The sequence below is a fragment of the Pimephales promelas genome, chromosome 14 (assembly GCF_988280905.1).
Source record: "Pimephales promelas chromosome 14, fPimPro1.hap1.1, whole genome shotgun sequence".
Classification (NCBI taxonomy): domain Eukaryota; kingdom Metazoa; phylum Chordata; class Actinopteri; order Cypriniformes; family Leuciscidae; genus Pimephales; species Pimephales promelas.
The window spans coordinates 2,202,977-2,226,229 of NC_142782.1; the positions used below are offsets into that span (position 1 = coordinate 2,202,977).

The 23,253-nt window shown below is 35.9% G+C and overlaps 1 protein-coding gene and 1 long non-coding RNA gene across 2 annotated transcripts in view; one reads left to right on the forward strand and one right to left on the reverse strand.

Moving 5' to 3' along the window:
- LOC148973614 (uncharacterized) overlaps window positions 1-23,253 on the reverse strand; it is a 543,652-nt gene that overhangs the window by 466,575 nt on the left and 53,824 nt on the right. The gene's annotated exons all lie outside the window — the stretch shown is intronic.
- On the forward strand, window positions 1,262-21,780 carry wdr46 (WD repeat domain 46). Its single transcript, XM_089119262.1, has 14 exons — window positions 1,262-1,418; window positions 2,272-2,421; window positions 3,854-3,934; window positions 5,200-5,312; window positions 6,780-6,867; window positions 8,353-8,414; window positions 9,841-9,945; window positions 10,117-10,267; window positions 12,762-12,997; window positions 15,308-15,461; window positions 17,468-17,618; window positions 19,272-19,462; window positions 21,029-21,142; window positions 21,376-21,780. Exons 1-14 carry the CDS (start codon window positions 1,356-1,358, stop codon window positions 21,490-21,492), a joined length of 1,776 nt encoding a protein of 591 aa, XP_088975388.1. The 5' UTR covers window positions 1,262-1,355; the 3' UTR covers window positions 21,493-21,780.

Genomic DNA, 23,253 nt, shown 5'->3' on the forward strand with positions numbered 1-23,253 from the left:
TGTTAGCTTGCGCTCTTATTGCACAGCATTTAAAAGAGAAGGATTAGAGCCTGCAACCAGAGAGAGAGTGCCGTGGGAAATCAGCCTTGGTGGGAAAGATCTCCTTAGTACAGGGCCGTAACCATCATAGACATTACTAGAAATGGCCAAATTGACCCGACCAATATTGGCCCCAGTGTTGTAGTCGAGACCACCTCACTCGAGTCCGAGTCGACACCGAGACCAGAGAGAGTCGAGTCCGAGACCAGAGACGGTCGAGTCCGAGTCGAGACCGAGACCAGTGATGGTTGATTACCTAATTTACTTTTATTTACTTCGAGAAATCCTTTTTTTTTTTTTTTTTTTTTTTTTTTACTGAATTTACTTAGTTTAAAAAATATGATCAGTTTAGGGTAAAAAGGCCACATAGGGTGGTGTTAAAAGTAATTGTATTACAATTTTTAATGCTCAGTTGCGCACTAGAAAATTACCAATCACTGGGCGTGTAAATCAATTTAAAGAAATATTTTATTAACATACATTAATAATCATGAAAAATATTTTTAATTGAACGAGTGGACTCGGGAATAATTCCGAGTCCTAAAAAAAAAAAAATGTTCGAGTACGAGTCAATTCCGAGTCCAAATGGACACGAGTCCATGACAAGACCAAGACCATTAAAATATGGTCTCGAGACCGAGTCCGAGTCTCGAGTACTACAACACTGATTGGCCCTGTCCCAAATTACACCCTAAGGCAAAGCACTCACGCTCTTACTATAGGATATGTATATGAGTCCAAACTTTTGTGACATAACACCGCTTTGACTGTAGTCAAAAGTGCACATATCGAAAGGGGACGCAAGCGGACACCCTTCTAAAAACCTAAATTGACATATGGGCTACGGTCTCATGGACTTACAGGACACGCGCACGCGGCAGCCATTGTAAGTCCACAATGAAATTTGCCATTTGGGAAAGCTTTAGTTTTAAAGTGCCCATGAATTTAAAAAAAAAATGGGTTTTTAGTATGAATATGTTAGCCTTACTGTTATGTAAGCTAGTGTGCTCCAAAACAATGACACAGTTTGCCTTTAGAAGATATAAGCTTTCAATTAAAGCAAGATGGATTCTGATTGGCTGTCAATCCTTCTTCGGCTGGAAAAAAAAGTTCTGAAAGTGATTCCAACAATACCATTTTATGTCATTATCATTACTTTAATTTAATTAAATAAATCTGGGGGTATTGAAGACATGGTTACAGGACAAGAGGCAGGACCTCCAGGTCGGCAGGGGGCGATAATGCACCTTCGGGTTGTTTGACGATCGCCATTTGACGCTAGAAGAAGAGTTTGCTCCTGTAGTCCTAAAACAAAAATGGCAGCGCCAACGCCGGAGGATTTGCCGAGCACACACGTGGAGAAAAAGAGCAAGAAAAAGGTAAACATTATAAATCTCTGTTCTGGCTATAACAGTAGTCGCTTTTCACTAAGTTATGAAAAGTCTATAGACATAGTATAAATGTTTTTTTGTTATATCGGATAGTCCAAGTAAAGGTAAGATGTTGTCATCATCCCAAAACACGTCGCTTCTTAATTTTCACGGCTTTATAATATTATACTCGACATTTCTTCCTGAGCTTTTCGATAGAATGTAAGAGTAAATCTGTCGTTTGAAAAGTTACAGTGTTGATGGTATAATGTAATAATAATCTGATAAATACTCAAATAACTATTATATTCATATTATTTAAGTAAGATGCACCTCTTCTGTAATGAGCATGTTTTGAATTAATATTTATAGAAGTAAACGTATTGAGTAATGAAGTTCTTGAAAACCGAATCTTAAGAACTTTGTAGTAATTTCATTATTCCCCAGAAAAAATATCTTTAATAAAACATTGCTGCGTATTGATATTTGGAAACCTTTAATCCACTGAAATAAAAGCCACCAAAACAATTGACCGAAAATACTGTCTGTATTATTTAGATTTTTTTTGGTTATACTTTATTTCAAGGTGTTTGTTACCATAACTGTGTGAGTAATAATAATTAATTTAGGGTTAGTTGCATGTAACTTAATTATTATGCATAATTCATAGATATTACATGTAATGTGTAACAAGGACACTGACAAATATAATATTACCAGCCATTTTCTTATTTATTTCCCCTGCAAGGTGAATATTGTTTACCATTCAGGGACAGTTGTCATGGTCATCTGCGTTTCTTCCTGAATGAAAATGTAAAATAAAGAAAACATTTATGAATGTTTTTGTCTTTTCCTCACGCAGGTTATTGGGAAACGCTATTGGGAGGAAGCAAAAAACACAGAGCAGAAGAAACCCGAGGAAGAACCGAGTAAAGATGTGCAGAAACAGAATAAAGCACCGGTAAAAGAAAGGTCATTAAAAAGGAAGAAAGGTGAAAGTGTCCAACCAGTGGTAAGAGAGTGCTTTTCCATTCACTGACTTTAGTTTACCAGTATGCTATATGTGCTAATATGCTAATCAGATCAATGCTGCTACTCACGGCTTCAAATAGTGCACACTCAACTCCCAAAACATTTATGGGTGTGAGTTATAAAGAAGTTTATCAAATAAAGATGAAAAATGTTATATCTCATATCTTTTTTATTATTACCATGTCCACACAGATGTGTTTCAGCCTAAGCCATCGTCAGTGTGTGCATCATCTACCCACAGCTTGACAATAACTTTTTTGTTTAGCAGTCACTGTGGCTTGTGTTTTTCCAAAGTATGGGTAAAAACTGCCATAAAGATATTTTCAATATTATCTCACAATTTGGCAACCGGTTTATTAGGCTGCTGTCACTTTAAGACCTATAATACTGTTACACATGCGTTCTATTTCTCAATTCACATTTATTTGTATAGCGTTTTTCACAATACATGTTCTTTTCTTAGGACAACTTTGATGAACTTTTCTGATCCACTTCAAATGTTGACTACTGTACGAAGTGAAATATTTCAAGCCTTTATTTGTTATAATTTTGATGATATTTTGATGTATTTTGACTATATTTGTCAGTGTCCTACTATTTTTATTATTTTTGTTTGTGTTTTTCACGTTATAATTGTATTGTGTGACTTATTTTTAGATAAAATGTACTGCAAATGATTACGTTTTTTTTTGTTTCTCAAAGGATAAATTATGATATTTTGTAAAGAGAAAACAGTAGCCATTTCAAATCTAGATTTGTAAAAGGGGAAGGTAAATATAAATTTTATTCTCTTTTGAACATGCTGAGATTTTGTTTTTATGATTTTTTTTGTTTAAATATGCTCTGTTATCAATGACCATGTTCTGAAGAGGAAAAGGAAATGAAAAGAAATAAATTATTCATTAATTCATGATTATAGCTTGCACATATGAAACCCCCAAATTCAAAATTAGAATATTGTGAAAAGATTTTCATATCTGTAATCCATAATCATCAACATTATAACAAATAAAGGCTTGAAATATCTCACTTTGCATGTAATGAGTCTATATAATATATTAGTTGCACCTTTTAAGTTGAATTACTGAAATAAATGAACTTTTGTATGATATTTTCAATTTTTTGAGTTTCACCTGTATATTCTGCTTCGTTGAAGAAAGTCACTATAAAGGGGTGTCTTGATTTCAAAACATTTGAGAACAACTGCTTTAAGCATAAAATGTGCTTATTTTGGTTCTCAAATAATGATTTAACAATTGCCAACGTCCTAATTTAATCACACCCTGAATAGTTTGAACTTCACCTTTGGCTTCCTGCGCCTAGAAGTGTTTGCTTCAATTACGTCCTAATTTGAACAGTCAAAAAGTGAATGTTTCAGCAGCCCTTCTCATCGGATCATATTGTGTATTTAGAAAGAGGACCCTTTTCCTGGCCAGGCTCCGATACCAACAGAACGGCTCCAGAAGTTTCGGAGAGGAGAGAAACACAAAACGGTGAGTCACGATTTATACTTATACTTGTGACTAGGGCTGTCACTTTAGTGGAAAAATCCTGTTTGATTTTTTTAAACATAAGTGTTCAATGAATCGATTTTCCATGTCTAAAGACCATGTATTACAACACCAAATATTACATTGGTTTTGCACTGAAAAAAATAAAATGCTTTATCTAATCAATACAATTGTGGCAACATATTACAAGCAATATTATTCACTAAAAATTGTACAAATTAGAATTAATTAGAATGTTAATTTGATTAACTATTACTCAATTCTAATTTGTTCAATTTAATAAATAATATTGCTTGTAATCTGTTGCCACACTTTTATTGATTACATCAATTTTACAGTGTGACATTGGCTGTCATGAGGCCATTATAACATTTTAATGACAAATTCAGTTAGTACCACTGTAGTTGAGCTCACGAAAAATATTCATGACACAGTTATAATGCCTCATGACAGCCAATGTCAAAGCCAACCAGCTGACAGTTTAATGTAATGTTAACCAATAAAGCTAGGTGGTTTCTTAAGTTTGATCATTAATCTGCTATGTCATGTTTATGACAGGTTGTGTTGTCTTAGCAATGTCAAGTTGTCATGGCAAAGACACTGACAGGTTATGATGTATTGGTTTATGTTAAGGTGTCATGACAAAGACATCTCAAACAATGTCATATTTGCATTAAAAATGTCATAACTGAGCGAATTACACTTAATGACATTTGTTATTGTGGATTTAATTTAGAGCTGTTAAACGATTAATCGCGATTAATCGCATCCAAAATAAAAGTTTGGTTTGCAATATATATGTGGGTGCACTGTGTGTAATTATTTGATATATTATATACACAACATGCTTGTATATTTTTAAGAAATATTTTCATGTGTATACTGTATATAGATTTATTTATAATTTGTATTATATATAAATATCAATATTTTATATATAAATAATATTTTTTTCTAAAATATACATGCATGTGTGTGTATTTTTTTATATATATATATATACACAAAATAATTATACACAGTGCACCCACATATATTATGTAAACACAAACTTTTATTTTGGATGCGAATAATCGCGATTAATCATTTGACAGCCCTAATTTAATTGTATGGTCCAATATATCGGTTATCGGCTTTTAAATATAAAGAATTATCGGTTACCGTTATCGGCCAAAATGTTCATATCGGTGCATCCCTAATAAGGAGTGTATGTTGTGTGTTCACGCTCTTCCTCTCTGGTGTGTCAGCCCGCAGGAGCCAGGAGAAAGCTGAAAGAGGCCATTGTGTTCTCGGAGTCCGTGTCTGAACTCGCTCAGAAACAGGCCGCGCGATACGATCTCCTACTTCCAGAGGATGCTGGGTAATGTAGTTCACACATTGTGCCGGACGAAAAGAAGAATGACACTGACAAACACCCACATGATCTCATTACTAAATGACAACGATTCAGCCATGTCTATTAAAAATACAGTCCTTTCAGTATCCTTACAAATATTAAAATTATTATGGATGTACTGGGATAAAAGTTTTTAGTTTGGATATAAACACGCAATCAAAATAGAGCAAATCACCCTTTGAAAGTAACTTGGATATTCAGATTACGATTGTGTCGTAAATCATTATATGTCATTCAAGAATTCGTTCAGAAATGCGGATTCATCCGGTAATAAAACAAGTGAAGCATTAACGAGTGAGTCATTGAATCATTCATTCAACCCGATTTTTTTTTAAAAACGTTATACTTAGTACATTATTTTACGTTATTTTGTTTGGTTGTCTGTTCAGAATCGTGATCCGTGTTTGAAACAAAGAAATCGTAAATTTCAATTAATCCAGTGGCATCAAACTAATCATATAATCTTTTTCAGTTTTTAAAAATTTCATTAAGTCGCCCTGTGATGAGAATTCAGCTTTTAATGTTGTGTATATGTGGAGTGGAGGCGGGGCTAATTTGCATATTCATAGAACCGCGAATACTAAATGATGCAAGGGTGTCGATTTACATTCAATATATTTCAAGGCATGACGATTTTTTTCAAGGAAAAGACTTTTTAATATGTTATTTTGGTGATCAAAGATGAGTTTAAAGGGATAAAATGATTGTTTAAGATGATTGGCCAGTAGGTGGCGATATGCACAAACAATGTTAATCGCCATTAAACAACAGAACCATGAGAGATTCGGTTTAATCAACCAAGAGTTTATGGGATTTATGTGAGTGTAAGTTGACCTTGCTTTCTGTAATTTCCCCCAGTAGTAGAGAGGTTAAGCGACTTTTGACTTCAAGTCATGATGGGAAGGTCCCCTTTGGTATGGAAGTAAGATGTTTAAAGTCACTCTGATGACACAATTTTTATGTGAAATGTGCATATTTACCCCCAATTGTCATGGTATGGGGAAAATAATTTTTATTCTATTTTTTAAACTTGAAACCAAATTCATTGGATTCCTTGACCCCAAAAATGTACACTTTGACACTAAATTTGTCATTATAGCGATAACAGAAGGAAAGCTATGGGCTCTGGTGTATGTTTGGCGCATTGGCGGCCATTTTTGAAAAAACATGTTTATTTTTTGATACAAAGTGTGATCTCACTTGTGTCTTAGGATACATTTATTTGTATGACCCTAAGGTACTTCCATACCAAAGGAGACTTTTGCATCATGACTTAACCTCCCTACTACAGAAGCCTCAAACATTCAAGTTACAAATGGCAGACTAGATTAGTTTGGACATTTGGTTTAACCACTGTTTGTGTGTTTGTACTCTTCATACATTCATAAATGTACACACACACACAGCTCATGTCTGTCTTCTTGTCTTCAGCTTCCTGGAAGGAGACGAGGGTGAAGACACGTGTACGATCTCTCAAGATGACATCGCAGATGCTGTTGACATCACTTCTGGGTCAAAGGTGAGTTATTTTAGCACGTTTGAACACTAGAAACTGCAGCGAGACCAATAATAAACAGTAGAGTTTGTTGGCGATCAGTTAAGCAAGCATTTACCAGTGTTTTGGTGCTGATGTGTAAATGGTCTCTAAATGATAAAAAGACTGATTGTCATTGCTTGTGTGCACGGCGCATATATAGTGTGTTTACCAGAAAAGGTAAATCTGGTCATTTTACACTAAATTTAACATGTTTAAAGGAGTGGTTTTGCTGATTATTTACTCACTCCCATTTCATCCAAGATGTCCATGTCTTTCTTTCCTCAGTCGAAAGGAAATTAAGGTTTTTGATGAAAACATTCCAGGATTTTCTCCATATAATGGACTTCAATGGGGACCAAACGGTTCAAGGTCCAAAAGACGGTTTCAGTGCAAACTGCAAACTGTTCAAAGGGCTTTAAACGATTCCAGACGATGAATAATTGTCTTATCAAGCGAAACGATCACTCATTTCACAAATAAATAACAAAGTTTAAGTTTTATAAGCTCAAATGCTCGCCTTGCTCTGTACTGTGATTCTCTTGTTTGAACTCGTTTATCAAAATGAACAAATCTTTTCCTGAATCAATTCGTTCATTTCATTCGTTGACTGAACCAAATGACACTAAAAAAGATTGGTTCATTTTGATAAACGGCACGCATCATAACAGAGCAAGGCGAGCATTTGAGCTTATAAAACTTAAACTTTGTTTAATTTATTTATTAAATGAGCGATCGTTTCGCTTGATAATACCCTTATTCATCGTCTGGAATCATTTAAAGCCCTTTGAACAGTTTGCACTGAAACTCTCATTTGGACCTTGAACCATTTGGTCCCCATTGAAGTCCATTATATGGAGAAAATCCTGGAATGTTTTCATCAAAAACCTTAATTTCTTTTCGACTGAAGAAAGAAAGACATGGACATCTTGGATGACACGGGGGCGAGTAAATTATCAGCAAAAGTTTTTTTTAAAACTGAACTACTCCTTTAAACATGTTAAATTACTCCTTTAATGTATAAAAGGTGCTAATGAATTTCTTTGAGTTTGCTTTGAGGTTAATATTAGCATTAGCATCACTGGTGAAAGTTTGGAATGAGGTGTGTGTGTGTGTCCTCGGCTCAGACTGAAGCGTTTCATAAGCGTGTCAGATCAGTCCCCTAAAGCTTGATCATGAATGGTCTGTTCTGCTTGGATGTCCCAGTGATGAATGCAGTGCTTTATGTGTATATTTCTGAACCATGTTTAATTCAGCTCATCAAGCCACATGCTGCAGTGTTGCGAAAGAATCTAGAGAAATGAATCATTTATAAATCTAGGGAAAAAAATCGAGTATTTCTGCTTTGTTAAACATGACATTTTAGAAAGTGAACAAGTATGTATAAATAGAAGTGTAAAATATTAAAGCGATTTTTACAGCTACGCTTGTGGTGTGTGCTACTAGGCTTGTCTTCTTCTTTCCCCACAGTACTTCAACCTGCATCTTTCCCAGTTTGGGCCGTATAGGCTTGACTACAGCAGAAACGGACGGTATGTGCTGAAGGTTTAATAACACACGTGTGTTGTAGTTCAGAACTGATGGATCACTACATGTACATGAATTAAAAGTCTCAGTAACAACTAAGAATGTCTGATATGATGAAAGGGAGTAAACATGCCAAGTTAAAACCTGTTTGTTAAAGGAGTAGGAGTAGTACTTTTGCTGATAATTTACTCACCCCCATGTTCTCCAAGATGTCCACGTCTTTTTTTCTTCAGTCGAAAAAAAATTAAGGTTTTTGATGAAAACATTCCAGGATTTTCTCCATATAATGGACTTCAATGGGGTCCAAACGGTTCAAGGTCCAAATGAGAGTTTCAGTGCAAACTGCACACTGTTCAAAGGGCTTTAAACGATTCCAGACGATGAATAAGGGTCTTATCAAGCGAAACGATCGCTCATTTAATAAATAAATAACAAAGTTAAAGTTTTATAAGCTCAAACGCTCGCCTTGCTCTGTTCTGTGACGCGTGTTCGTGACTCTCCTGTTCAAACTCGTTCATCAAAATGAACGAATCTTTTTTCGAGTCATTTCGTTCGTTGAATGAACGAGTTTGAACAGGGGAATTTTCGAAAGACATGGACATCTTGGATGACATGGGGGTGAGTAAATTAAGTTTTTTTTTAAAGTGAACTACTCCTTAAATAAATGTTGGGAAAAACACTTTATACGTTTATAAAATTTTCAACCCAGATTTGTTTGTCTAATATGTAAAAAACGCCTGTCTTGTCACTTCAGTTATGAGTTTCTTAAATCATGCAATTTTCAATTAAAAAAAAATTAATTGCAAAATTTGATAACTTTAGTAGTTTAAAACACTGGATATTACTGTCAAGCATTTCTATCATAAAACATGAACACATTTGTATTTTTAAATGCATGAAATTGGAAAAAAAAAATGTCTTGGCTTGAGTTTGACTATTTAATTTTTTTAATTATTGTTTTTTTTTTTCCTTCTTAATGTGCATCGTTAATATCACTGTACCATGTCTAATCATGTTCAGACAGTTGGTTTCGCCGGGAGATTGTTTGGATTAAACTCGTGATCATATAGAAGGAGATTTCTAATGCAATGCTCTTAGTTTAACACATGAACTGACAAAAGTCTGCCATTAATTGTGATTACATTTCTTTTTAACAGACAGCCCTGTTTTTGGGTTTTTTTTTCAGTTTTCTTGAGATTTTACCATTTAACAACCATAATCTAATTATTTAAAGTAAACATTTAATCAGATTTTTTCTTTAATCTCTTTTTCTTTATGATCTCAGGACATTTTCTTCAATTTTTAATCCAGAAATGTAAAATGTGTTCATTATAGAAGAGGTTTATTTATTTGCCTTTTGATTGCATTTATAAAAAAATAAATAAAAAGCTATATCTGTAGATGCATACCAATGTTGTGTGTCTGCCACAGGCATCTGCTGTTGGGTGGAAGGAAAGGTCATGTGGCCTGCTTCGACTGGCAGTCCAAAGACCTGATGTGTGAGATGAACGTCATGGAGACGGTGAACGACGTCAAGTAAGTGCACATTCATTAAGATGCATCTCTTGGTTTTAAGCTTATCTTTAAAAAATAATTAAAATACTTGTGTTAAATTTTGTTATTATTAATATATTAGGTCAATTAATTAATATTAGCCCTACTGTAGTCTTTAGTAACGTGTAATTGTCTCTCTCGTTCTGCCTCCAGGTGGCTTCATACGGAGGCCATGTTTGCTGTGGCACAAAAGAAATGGCTCTACATCTATGACTCTAAAGGTGTGGAGCTCCACTGCGTCAAGAAGTTCAATGACGTCTTGAAAATGCAGTTTCTGCCCTACCACTTCCTACTCGCCACTGCGGTGCGTCAACAGATGCTTTTGGACAAACTCTCAACTTCTTTAAGGCTTTGTTAACCTTCCAAATAAGTGTCACCGTATATAATTCAGGCTGTTCCAGAGATTAGGAGGCGAACGTGAGAGCGCTCTTCCTCTTTAAGTAGACTTTGATGTCCTCGGCACGATGATAAGTCCGAAGTTTTATGTCCTTAAAGGATTAGTTCACTTTTGAGAAAACTTTTGCTGATAATTTACTCGCCCCCATGTCATCCAAGATGTCCATGTCTTCCTTTCTTCAGTCGAAAAGAAATTAAGGTTTTTGATGAAAACATTCCAGCATTTTTCTCCATATAATGGACTTCAATGGGAACCAAACGGTTCAAGGTCCAAAAGACAGTTTCAGTGCAAACTGTTCAAAGGGCTTTAAACGATTTTAGACGATGAATAAGGGTCTCATCAAGCGAAACGATCGGTTATTTCAAAGCTTATTCCAAAAATGTAACTTTTCTAAGGACAAATGCTAGCCTTGCTCTATTCCGTGAGGCGCGTTTGCAACGTCACGTAATACGTAATTACGTTCAAAAGGTCACGGGCGACGTAGCCAGAAGTAGAGTCAGTGTTTACCAGTTGAACGCATAGGTTGAACGTGCAAACTAACTCAAACGCCGTTTACAAAAAAAGGAATTAAAAGGAAAAACAACGATGTCGGACGATTTTGATTCCGTACTTCCGGCTACGTCGCCCGTGACCTTTTGAACGTAATTACGTATTACGTGACGTTACAAACGCGCCTCACAGAATATAGCAAGGCTAGCATTTGTCCTTAGAAAAGTTACATTTTTGGAATAAGCTTTGAAATAAGCGATCGTTTCACATGATAAGACCCTTATTCATCGTCTGGTGTCGTTTAAAGACATTTGAAGCTGCATCTGAAACTGTCTTTTGGACCTTGAACCATCCGGTTCCCATTGAAGTCCATTATATGGAGAAAAATCCTGGAATGTTTTCATCAAAAACCTTAATTTCTTTTCCACTGAAGAAAGAAAGACATGGACATCTTGGATGACATGGGGGTGAGTAAATTATCAGCAAAAGTTTTTTCAAAAGTGAACTAATCCTTTAAAGAGCGTGACAGAAGATTGGTTCAATTCAAATGAGCTTGACCGTTTAGGGCCTTACAAGTGAACAGAAATATTTATAATACATTTGGAATTTAACAGGAAGAGATGATCAAATTAGGGTGATATGATCATGTTTCCTTGACCTGGTGTGAATTCTAGCAGCTGCTTTTTTGGACTAAATATAATAGTGTGTTTATTGAAGATGCAGGACGACCTTCTAGTGGTGCATTCAAGCTGCTGTCTCATATTGCACCCTGATCTTTAAAGAGGACCTATAATGCCCTTTTACAAAGACTTGAATTTGGTTTTGGGCTCTACTTAAAGGGTTAGTTCACCCAAAAATGAAAATTCTGTCAGTATTTCCTCACCCTCATGTTGTTCCAACCCCGTAAGACCTTCGTTCATCTTCGCAACACAAATTAAGATATTTAAGATATTAAGATCGCTCCTGCATACAGTCCATAGGCTTCTTGAGGGACTGGCTCTTGCTGTCCCCGAAAAGTCATTAAAGACATCGTTAAAATAGTCCAAGTGACTACAGGGGCTCAATCTTAAGTTTATCAAACGACGAGAACACCTTTGTGCGCAAAAAAACAACAAAAATAACGACTTTATTTCAACTATTCGTTTATTTCTCCATGAGCCTGTAGTCAGTTAACGTAGTGTGATTGCGTAAAGCTACGTCACACGTAGGCTCACTATTGGCCGACGCTGGTCATGTGTGTGTGATGCGTGTGACGTACAATAACAGAAGCTTACACTATTAAACTAGTAACCTGACTCGTGCAGAGGGAGAAATAAACGAATAGTTGAAATAAAGTCGTTATTTTTGTTGTTTTTTTGCGCACAAAAAGTGTTCTCGTCGTTTGATAAAGTTAAGATTGAGCCCCTGTAGTCACTTGGACTATTTTAACGATGTCTTTAATGACTTTTCGAGGACAGCAAGAGCCAGTCCCTCAAGAAGCCTATGGACTGTATGCAGGAGCGATCTTAAATATCTTAAATATCTTAATTTGTGTTGCGAAGATGAACGAAGGTCTTACGGGGTTGGAACAACATGAGGGCGAGTAAATCCTGACAGAATTTTCATTTTTGGGTGAACTAACCCTTTAAACAAATTCATTCATTATTTCCTCATATTCTCCATTGTTGCGGCAAAGCATCGAGGTAGCAACTTTCCCAACATTGGATACCAATATGGTGCATCCCAAAATTATTTAAGTGAGGAATATTGTGACGTGTTCATTCCCGGAAGAAAACTCAAGACCAATGGAGGCGTTTCTGGGAGTTTTAGACAATCAAATTTGTGTATGAAAAAGAGATCTTTCCCGTTTATATTTATAGCCGTAATCCTTACAGGTTTCCCATATGTCAATAATAATGTTCTGACCTTTCAGAGTGCCACAGGGTTTCTCCAGTATCTGGACGTGTCGGTCGGTAAAGAGGTCGCGGCCATCTGCACAAAATCGGGCCGTCTAGACGTGATGGCGCAGAATCCCTATAATGCAGTGATTCACTTGGGTCACCCGAACGGCACCGTCAGTCTGTGGTCGCCCAACCAGAAAGAGCCGCTTGTGAAGATGCTGTGTCATCGGGGTGCTGTGCGTTCCTTAGCCGTGGATAAAACCGGCACGTGAGTATCACTATATTCGCTTCAGTGCCCGACTCAAGAAATTATACAAATCTGCTTGTTGAGTCTCGGTTCATTTGTACACAGAGTTTTATGTCCTTAAAGGAGTAGTTCACTTTTGAAAAAACTTTTGCTGATAATTTACTCACCCCCATGTCATCCAAGATGTCCATGTCTGTCTTTCCTCAGTCGAAAAGAAATTTAGGTTTTTGATGAAAACATTCCAGGATTTTTCTCCATATAATGGACTTCAATGGGAACCGGATGGTTCAAGGTCCAAAATGAGAGTTTCAGTGCAAACTGTTCAAAGGGCTTTAAACGATTTTAGACGATGAATAAGGGTCTTATCAAGCGAAACGATCGCTCATTTCAAAACTTATTCCAAAAATGTAACTTTCTAAGAACTTTTTCCCAAGAAATTATACAAATCTGCTTGTTGAGTCTCGGTTCATTTGTACACAGAGTTTGTTTACCGTAAAACTTAAAATAATAGCCCAGGCTTTTATTAGCCCGAATGGCCGAACTGCACCGGCTTGTATTTGAGACAGGCGTCTATATGAGTCAGGCCTTTAATTTAGTGTTGAGATGTTGTTCGTTGAGTGTAGGCCTAGAGATAACGGTTCAAATACAGTGGGGCCAAAAAGTATTTAGGCCCCGTCCACACTACTGCGTTTTCGTTTAAAAACGGAGAATTAAAACGAAAACGATCTCCATCCACACTAGCGTTTTACCTGCGTATTAGAATTTATCTCCGTCCACACTAAAACAACTGAAAACGTGGATCACGTGACCATTCACCAACACTGGGCATGCGCGCGCCGGTCCAAATCCAGGAAATCACATTGTAGGATTTTTAAAGAATTTATTTGAAAATTATGGTGGAAAATAGGGATGGGCAATGATTAATCGTGATTAACCCTTGTGCTGCATTCGATTTTTAACACCGTTGAGTGCATTAAGGACCAAAAATGGCCACATATTAAACATTGCCTAAAATATTATATATTATTATTATTTTCCACTTTTACCAAGTTAAATCTTTTAACCAGCATCAGTCCTCATCATAACTACCAAAAATGTATTCAATTTCAGGATTTTAACCCTTTAATTACCAGTTTTGTTTGCGAAACCATCGATTTGTATAAGAGGAAAAAACACAAAAATTCAATTATTTTCAATAAACTAAATGCAAAGAGAAAACTTTAGATTTGGATTATCACAGTCCCACTTTGCAAAAAATCCCACTTAGCGCGTTAGAGACCAAAAATGGCCACCTATTAAACATTGCCTATTGCCTAAAATAAGGTGCATTTCCACCCATAGGGAATAAATATGTAGTGACGTCATCTGGTGGAATACACTATATAATGCAAATATAATGCTTTTGCTTCAAAATGAAAGGATGTTTGTGCAAAAATCATGTTTCATGTATTACTGACAGCCTCAGATTTAAACAACGTTTTAATGGGTTTCAATGGGCCATTTTTGGTCTTTTTGTTACTATTTGATCTACACAGTGTGTGTTATACATATTTTGCAAAATGGGATCACATTTTTTACATGTATCCAAAAAGTCACAATTTTGCCAAATTTCATACCATTTGCATTAAAACAGCCAAAATGGTCAAAGAAATTAAACTACAAAAGACCAAAAATGTCCCTAATGCAGCATAAGGGTTAATTGCATCCAAAATAAAAGTTTGTGTTTACATGATATATATGTGTGTGTGGTGTGAATAATTATTTTGTATATATAAATACTAACACATGCATGTATATATTTAAGAAAAATGTGTTCTTAATATATGAAATATTTATATTTATACATCTTCTTAACCTTTATTTAACTAGGAAAGTCACATTGAGGTTAACCTCTTTTACAAGTGAGACCTATTCAAGACAGGGTCGGATATACATAATATTAATTATGTATAAATATATATATATAAAGTATATACATGCAAATATTTCTTAAATATATACATGCATGTGTGTGTATTTATATATACAAAATAATTATACACACCACACACACACATATTACGTAAACACAAACTTTTATTTTGGATGCGATTAATCGTGATTAATCGTTGCCCATCCCTAGTGGAAAATAAGTATTTAGTCAATAACAAAAGTTCAACTCAATACTTTGTAACATAACCTTTGTTGGCAACGACAGAGGTCAAAGTTTCCTGTAAGTCCTCACCAGGTTTGCACACAATGGGTCTCATTCATGAAACATTCGTAAATATACGAGTCAATATGTGAGTGATTTGCGCGATACCAATAAAATGTCACATTTGTTTGTTGCAGGCACATGGTGACGTCAGGTCTGGACCGGAAGCTGAAGGTGTACGACATCCGAGCGTTTAAACCCCTTCACTCCTGTTTTCTGCCTGCTGGAGCCTCTTGCCTGTCTCTGAGCCAGAAAGGACTGCTAAGTGCAGCCACTGGAGATGTTGTACAGGTAGTGTACTTGAACACATGATATACACACACACACACACAAGATCAACATCCACAGTCCTAGCCCAGCCCTTAACAATAACCTATCCCTGATTCAGTTACAGTTATATCTAAACAAGTCAAGTCATCTTTATTCATGAAGCGCTTTATACAACACTTCAGCTCAGTGTTGATTCAGTTCGGTTCAATAACTCTAAATTTCAACTAATGAAACTAGTTAATTTCGGCTATAAGCAGCTCTACGGAAGACGAAAGTGTGATTCACTTTGAGTCAGTTCAGTGTTGATTCAGATCAACAAAAGTGCCGATGTCGCAAACTTCATCAATTATGCCATATTTTAGTGAATCGATAATATTACTTTAGTTAAATTGGTAAAGTCTCACTGTAGTTAATCATTTAATCCCTTAAAACTCATCTTTGATCAACATATTGCATATTGAAACTTTTTTCATGGCTTAAAATATCTTGAATGTAACTCGACACCCTTGCCTAATTTATTATATGCAGTTCTATGAATATGCAAATGAGCCCCGGCTCCACTCACTCAGCTCAGAGATCCGCAAAAAAACCTGGAATCATAAAAAGATGAGAGTGATTTAGATTTTATTACATTGTGTAAGTGGCGATTGAATAATGGACTGACACTGTTGAGGCTCGCGCAGACAAAAGAGCACATCTCACACAAACTCGTTAACATACTGAGGTAAAAATAAAAAAATATAATATATGATGCAGTTAAGCAACATCACACGATCAAGAGCGCTGTTTTCCTGAATACCATCATGACTGAAAGTACCACTGATTTCATTCAACACTTCAATAAACAAGAAGTTTATATTAGGTCATTTAAATTTTAGATGTAATATTGTGTGTTTTTGTAATGTTTCAGCAGCGAAAATAGATCCAAACAAAGATCCCAGCAGAACCACAGCGCATCTTACCCCATTACTGAACGATCCAGCGTTTTGAACCAATCGGTTGAGCGAAAGATTCACAGACTCACTCATAACGAATCATTCTTGAAAGAATCAGCCGTTTCAATCAATGACTCGCTCATTAAGACGGATTACCTGGCGGTTTAGTTTCATGTTTTCCTTAAAGTTTCTAATTTGTATATTTAAAACACTTTCATAACATTATTTAACACAGTTGTAATTTATGTAAATTATTTAATTTGATTGGTAACAGCCATAAATATTCTAATTAAATTTATTGATCAAACTTGATAATGAAAGAGAAAGCATATATTTAATAACGTTAGGAAAAAAATGCCTTCGGGGTAAATATCACAAACATGCAGATTTAAATGAACACTGCTGAGAATATTGCTTCAGAATAAGTTATATTTACACCACACATACACACACAGAAAACAAAATTCTTGAGCGAGTGAATTACCACATTCCTTTATTTCTGATCTACTTGTGAGGAGAAAACGGCATGTAACATAAGAATACTGAATTCTTTTCAATATATTATATATAGAAAATAATATGAAAGAGATAAAGAAATCGCTGTGCATACACGTTGCAGTTGTGAATTGTACACAGCAATTCAGTATTGTAATGTTAGAATGCTTCCTTAATTGTAATATTGAAACAAGCTTTCTCTATAAAGCAGCTTTGAAACAATGTCTATTGTGAAATACATGTAAGCTATACAAATTACCTTGAATTGAGTTAATATTCTAATGCTGCTATTAAGCCTCGTTCAGAAATAGATTTTTGTGGATATCCGATTAGAATCTGATTGTATTTAGCAAGTGTGAATGGCAAAAAAAGCACGTAATATATATATATATTTATTTTATTTTAAGTTGAACATTCTTCAACTCTCGGCGACATTTAATGCACGACGTGAAGCGGAGTTTAGTTTACTTATTTAATTAAAAGCCACTAGAATACATGAACTGGCATTTACTGCAGGAACATTATCCTGGGGGAGGACACACACACTTGTTTTGCTTCTGTCGCCAATGATGCTTAGTTGTCTGTATGCATCCACAGGTTTATACGAACGCTTGTGGAAGCAGTACTTTATCCAAGCCCTACATGGCCCACCGCCTTCGAGGGCAGGTTTGTGGTGTTGCGTACTGCCCGTTTGAGGATGTTCTGGGGATCGGACATGAACAGGGCTTCACCAGCATGATCGTACCAGGTAAGACACAAACACATGAAAGTTCACCCCTTCATCTGCTGTCATCTGCCGGAGATGAGCTCCGTTCCCAAACATAGTGACGCTTACGCTGTATTGTAGAGTCGTCAGCACTGGCAGAGAAACGCAGCATAGTTTAATGCGACTGAGCAGCAGTTTTCAGGAGTGAAGTCAGATAATGTAGGGTTTCACAGTGTTAATTTAGTATTAACCCTCTGATGGTCTTCCTTTATGAGTCACGTCCTGGGCCTTCCCGGTCAGAAGTGACCGGAGGCCTAACAATGAAACTTCTTCCATCCCAGTAAAACCAATGCAATTTATTTTTGTTCTATAATATTTATTCTTTTTAATTTAGTATTTTGAGACAATTTGATTGAATTTATTAATATTTATGCAATATTTATGGTCTATTTTTTTCAATGGAAATATATATATTTATATATATATATATATATATATTTATTTATATATATATATATATATATATATATCAATTTTTTAAAAAGATTTTATTAAAAAGATTTTAAGAAAATTAGCACCATCTGGTTACACCATGATTCTACGCTTTTTCTCTATACTGTAACCACTAGATGGCATGTACAGCTCTCTATGGAGAGGCATGTGAATTCCCCAGATGTTTATGAACACTTTTTTTTTTTGGTGGATTTGAATATATAATTGAAACAATCTCAAAAACTATTTCTTATTAAAAAAATTGTAAAAAAAAAAAAAAAAATTCCCATTCATTTCCTATGGGGGTCATTTTTGACCAAAGTTTTTTTGACCAAAATCGTGACTAATTTTTTTACGACCACTTAGCATGCTTGGATCATGAACTCAATTTTTTTGTGTGTTCACATACCTAATGCCAGAAATGTCACCAAGTTTCGTAACATTCAGATGAAGCTGTGATTTTTCAATTGTAGATTTGTTTTTTTGTAAATTTCCCATTCATTTCCTATGGGTCGGTCATTTCTGACCGAGTGTGACAATTTTTTTTATGACCACTTAGCATGCTCGGATCATGACCTCAATTTTTTTTTGTATTTACATACCAAATGCTAAAAAAGTCACCAAGTATCATAACCTTCCGATGAAGCTGTGATATTTAATAATTCAAAACAGAAAATTATTCGGTCAGGAGTGACCGAGGACCATCAGAGGGTTTAAGGAAAACTCCGGCGCAAAATATGAACCTTTGGTCTAATAAAACATCGGTACCTAGTCGATCGTTCTCTGGGATTTGTTTTCATGATAATCGAATGTAAAGAGTTTTATTTCTAAAACTGTTTAGCGTATAATGCTAGTATATAGGGAATAGAATAAGTAAAAGAAATATTTAATTTATACCACTAACGAGGCTCAAAATAGCCCCACACTAACACAGTAACATAATGAGGGTCCATACATGCAAAACGAAGCATTGAGAACTGTGTAAGTGTACAGACCGTTTAATAAGAAGATACTTTATGAAGACAGTTCATGTCGCGTATACAGACAGGAGCCATCTTAGAAAACAGTCACGACAAGTCGAACCACGAACACAGCGCTAACCCTTTAATATCAGGTGTAAACAAGCCCTGAATGTCTCCAAGAATGTACAGGTCACAATTCACTTGAAAAAAGGCGAATGCAAGCTCTTGAATGTCTCTCCAGGTGCAGGAGAACCGAACTTTGATGCGCTGGACACAAACCCGTACCGCAGCTTCAAGCAGAGACAGGAGTGGGAGGTCAAGGCGCTGCTGGAGAAGGTGCAGCCTGAGCTGATCGGCCTGGACCCGGGAGCGCTGGGTAAAGTGGACCAGGCCAGCTTTGAGCAGAGGCACAAGGAACGGGTCGAGGCGTTGGTGAGTTCAGCACTGGTGACCCTGCACCAGTACATGCTGTTAGCTGGAACATCCCATTAGTAGAGTATATCACAATATCAGAACATTTCATTTCACCATACAGATATATATCACCATTTGTTTTTATTTATGTTGTAAAATGTATATGGAGTCCCTAGAGGGACTTTTTTTTTTCATTACCATGTCCCTTTAGGGGCTTCATAAAAATAAGAAGCAAATTAAAAACAGTACAAAGAAACAAATTAGATATCGTAAAAATAAATAAATAAATTAAAAATACTGCGTAGTATGAGCTAGAATACTTATGTAGTCAAGAGTACTGAGAGATTTTCTCTTTGTGGTTTAATTAACATTAATGACAGTTTTCACCTTGTTTACGTTCACTTCAGACTAGACATGTATCAGTATTTGGTAATATTATATATCGCAATAATGAAACATGCACAATATTGTTATCGTGGGCATTTCAAAATGATTTATTTCAAATAAATAGCGTTTTTAGGCCGGAGACACAGTGGCTGCGTGGCGTGTCCGTTTTTATTTCGGCTAGAGCTTGCGCACTACCTGCGTGACACGCGCCGTGCGGAAAACGTGTGCATGCTAGAAATAAAGCCGACACCTATTTTTCACACGGCACGCAATCGTGTTGAAAGGCAAAAAACAATAGGAAACAATGTTTATATGTCATTTTGTACACGAATACATTATAATAAATTACATTTTGATGTTTGAAAGTCTAGATTTTGACTAATTCAGATATAAATTAGAGCCAGACCGATATTATCGGCCGATATTAGACATTTTCCAAACTATCGGTATCGGCAGTTATAATGGCCGATAAATGAATATTTCAAAAATAAAATAAAAACGGACGAAACGCGCTTGAACCACGTCATGAGTGTTGGAGTTGTATAGTTTGTCCACCAGAGGGCACTCTACACCGTTCCTGTTGGCGACACTCGTTGAGTTGGTCACAATACACACATTACTTGAATAACAATTAAAAGAACATCCCCATCAGTTCTCTTAACTCAAATAAGCATGACAATAAATAAATAAATAAAATATCGGCCGCTATATCAGATTTTAAAACCCAAAAATATTTGTATCGGTCTTTAAAATCCTTTATCGGTCGTGCTCTAATTTAAACTAATAATAATGATTATCGATTTTCAAATATTGCCATTATTTTTGCCTATATATAATTTCATGTCATTTTTATTTTTTAAACACTCGAGTCCTGGTGTCCACTACAGAGGTCATAGCATAACATATGAATAAGATATCTTTTTCATTTGTTTCTTATCCTCTTAACAATGTGATTACATGAAAAAAAAAAACGTTTTGGGCCTCAGGAGGATATAAGGATAGGATAGGCTACAATAACAACATAGTGTGTCTTCTTGATCACCTCCTAATCTCTACAGTTTCTTCTCATAATCTTCATATCGCTTTATAATACAGCATTCTGTCAGAACTCAAATGATGTCTATGTGTTCTGGTCCAACTCGATGGTGTCTGTGGACTGATGTCGTTAGCTCAGACTTTGTCTTGTCTTTATTTCAGGGCTTTGATCCGTTGGCAAAAGAGAAGTTTAAGCCCATTAAAAAGAAGAAAGGAAGAAGTTCGGCTGGTTCTGTGGAGAAAAGAAAGAGGAAAGTCGCCTATGAGGATCAGAGGGTATTTACTTTTTACTTTTGTCTCTCTGTCTGTCATCTTTACTGTATTAGCATGTTCAAGCTCAATGTTTGTATTAATGGTATTTGAGTCTGTTTGCTAAGGTAACTTTAAATAAATGTATATAGCGTTTCGTAACAGGCCAGAATATCAAAGACTTGAGGCATTTTTACAGTTAATAGTGTTTCCATTTTGCTCTTTGTTCACATCTCTTCCTCTCTCGTGTGATTCTCCAGGATATAATTCGACAATCTCTACAAGAGAAAAAGGAAAGACAGAAAGAGCTGGAAGAAAAGTCCAAGGAGAAGAAAGAGTCGGGAATGAAGTCGACTCTTGACCGTTTCAGGAAGTAGAGCAGCGGTGCCCGCTGTGGACATGAGGACTAATGCAAAGGAGAACACAGGATTCAGAAGACATTTTTATAACATTTTGTGTGCAAAACAAAGCGATTTGCTTGTTCAATAAAATGCCTTGAATATCTATAAGAAATTACAATGTATTTGAAATGAGAAAATGTATTTATCGTTGAAGACCCAGGAATAGTTTTTGTTTTAAATGCTTTCCACCCCCTTGTTGCTAAAGTTTCTTGTCCACACTGAAAACATAATAAAATCTCACTGAGATGATCATGAGAGACCAGACGCAAAGTTCTAATGCTACTCTGATCATTTTATTAGCAAAATATCTTGGGTTTTTGACACAGGACAACAATTAAGGGTACATTTTCTGTTATCTTTGCAGGATATACAATTTGTAAGTAAGATTTATCTTTATCAACATTGACAGTGAACAGCACAGAGCTGTCTAAAAGCATCTATGGGTACAATATGCATCACATGACTAAACGTGTCATCATTGGGGTTTGGTTTAGTTTGAGTTTTGACTAAATGATTCTCATCAACAAAACATTTCATTGTAGCTGAATAACATGAACAAAAATCAACAGAGGTTTTAAAATACCACAGCGAAAACAACTAGCCTAGCTCATATTAACTATAGTTTCAAGCAGTATTAAAAACATATTAAACAAATTCGAAAAAAAGAAATTAGAAAGGGAAAAGGCTTTCGCAGGCATGAGGAACGAGTTCCCGTTTCCGTCGTGACGATCGAGTCTCGATCGACCCTATACATATACGTATGTATATAAAGGCTAGATATGTTGTCCACGTTGCTGGCCACTGGAGGTCGACGTCTGCACCTGGCGGCCATCTTGTCACACTCGTAACATTGTGTTAATGGTACATGTACTATTTAAATGACCATAACTTGCTCAATTTTCTACCGATTTTCAAACGGTTTGGTTTGTTATAAACGTCAGAGATGTAGTTATGACACTGCATACTAAAAAGTGTATAAATAAATAATCATCCAGATAATTATTGCCACGTTAATAACATTTGTAAGAAACCAATATGTTTGTAAATCCGTCAAAATTTCAACGAGATAAGAGTATTTGTGTTCGTGCTGACCACTCATCTTACATCAGCTTGTCTGTGACAAGATGGCCGCCGGTGATGACGATGGAAACTCCGCCGTAACCTTTTTTTTTTACAGTCTATGGCCGTAACACTAGCCTTTTATTATATACATATCTATGACCCTATACTGCCCTACAAAGTAACTGCCCAGTTTTGGTAAAGCATTAATTATTACAATTTTCAACATCTTATCTTAAATGCGTGTCGTTTTAGAGAAAAATGGTAGTCGTTTGTACAGTAACTGCAAAAAAGCCCTAGCAAAAGTCATTTTTCTCAGTTCTGCACTCTGCGTAGTTACTGTCTTTTTGCTTGCACTACATGACGTCACCGAAGTGTGGAAGTCCACAAGTCCGGAGTGTGCCGTTTGGGACAGGGCCATCTTCTTCAGAGATTCACGTTTTTGTTGTTTACTCGTTAGGGAAGACGCAGATATTTCCCTGTGGTTTAGCCTCTCGTTTACAAGCACTTTTTTTTATCACAGAAAATTATTATTTCTAAAAACTCCTGCCAAAGTGGAGATTTCTGATAACGCCAGTTATGTTGCCGTGTGAACTGGGAGAAACGGGGTTTAAGGTTCTCAAATGTCACATTATGGGCCAGAAAATGCTAAACGTCATGTTAACGCCCGGTTTGACA

Coding starts and splice junctions, on each gene's coding strand:
- wdr46 (XM_089119262.1), top strand. CDS start 1,356: ATGGCAGCGCCAACGCCGGAGGATTTGCCGAGCACACACGTGGAGAAA. Junction 2,422..3,853: donor GTGAAAGTGTCCAACCAGTG/GTAAGAGAGTGC, acceptor TTGTGTATTTAG/AAAGAGGACCCTTTTCCTGG. Junction 3,935..5,199: donor GAGGAGAGAAACACAAAACG/GTGAGTCACGAT, acceptor CTGGTGTGTCAG/CCCGCAGGAGCCAGGAGAAA.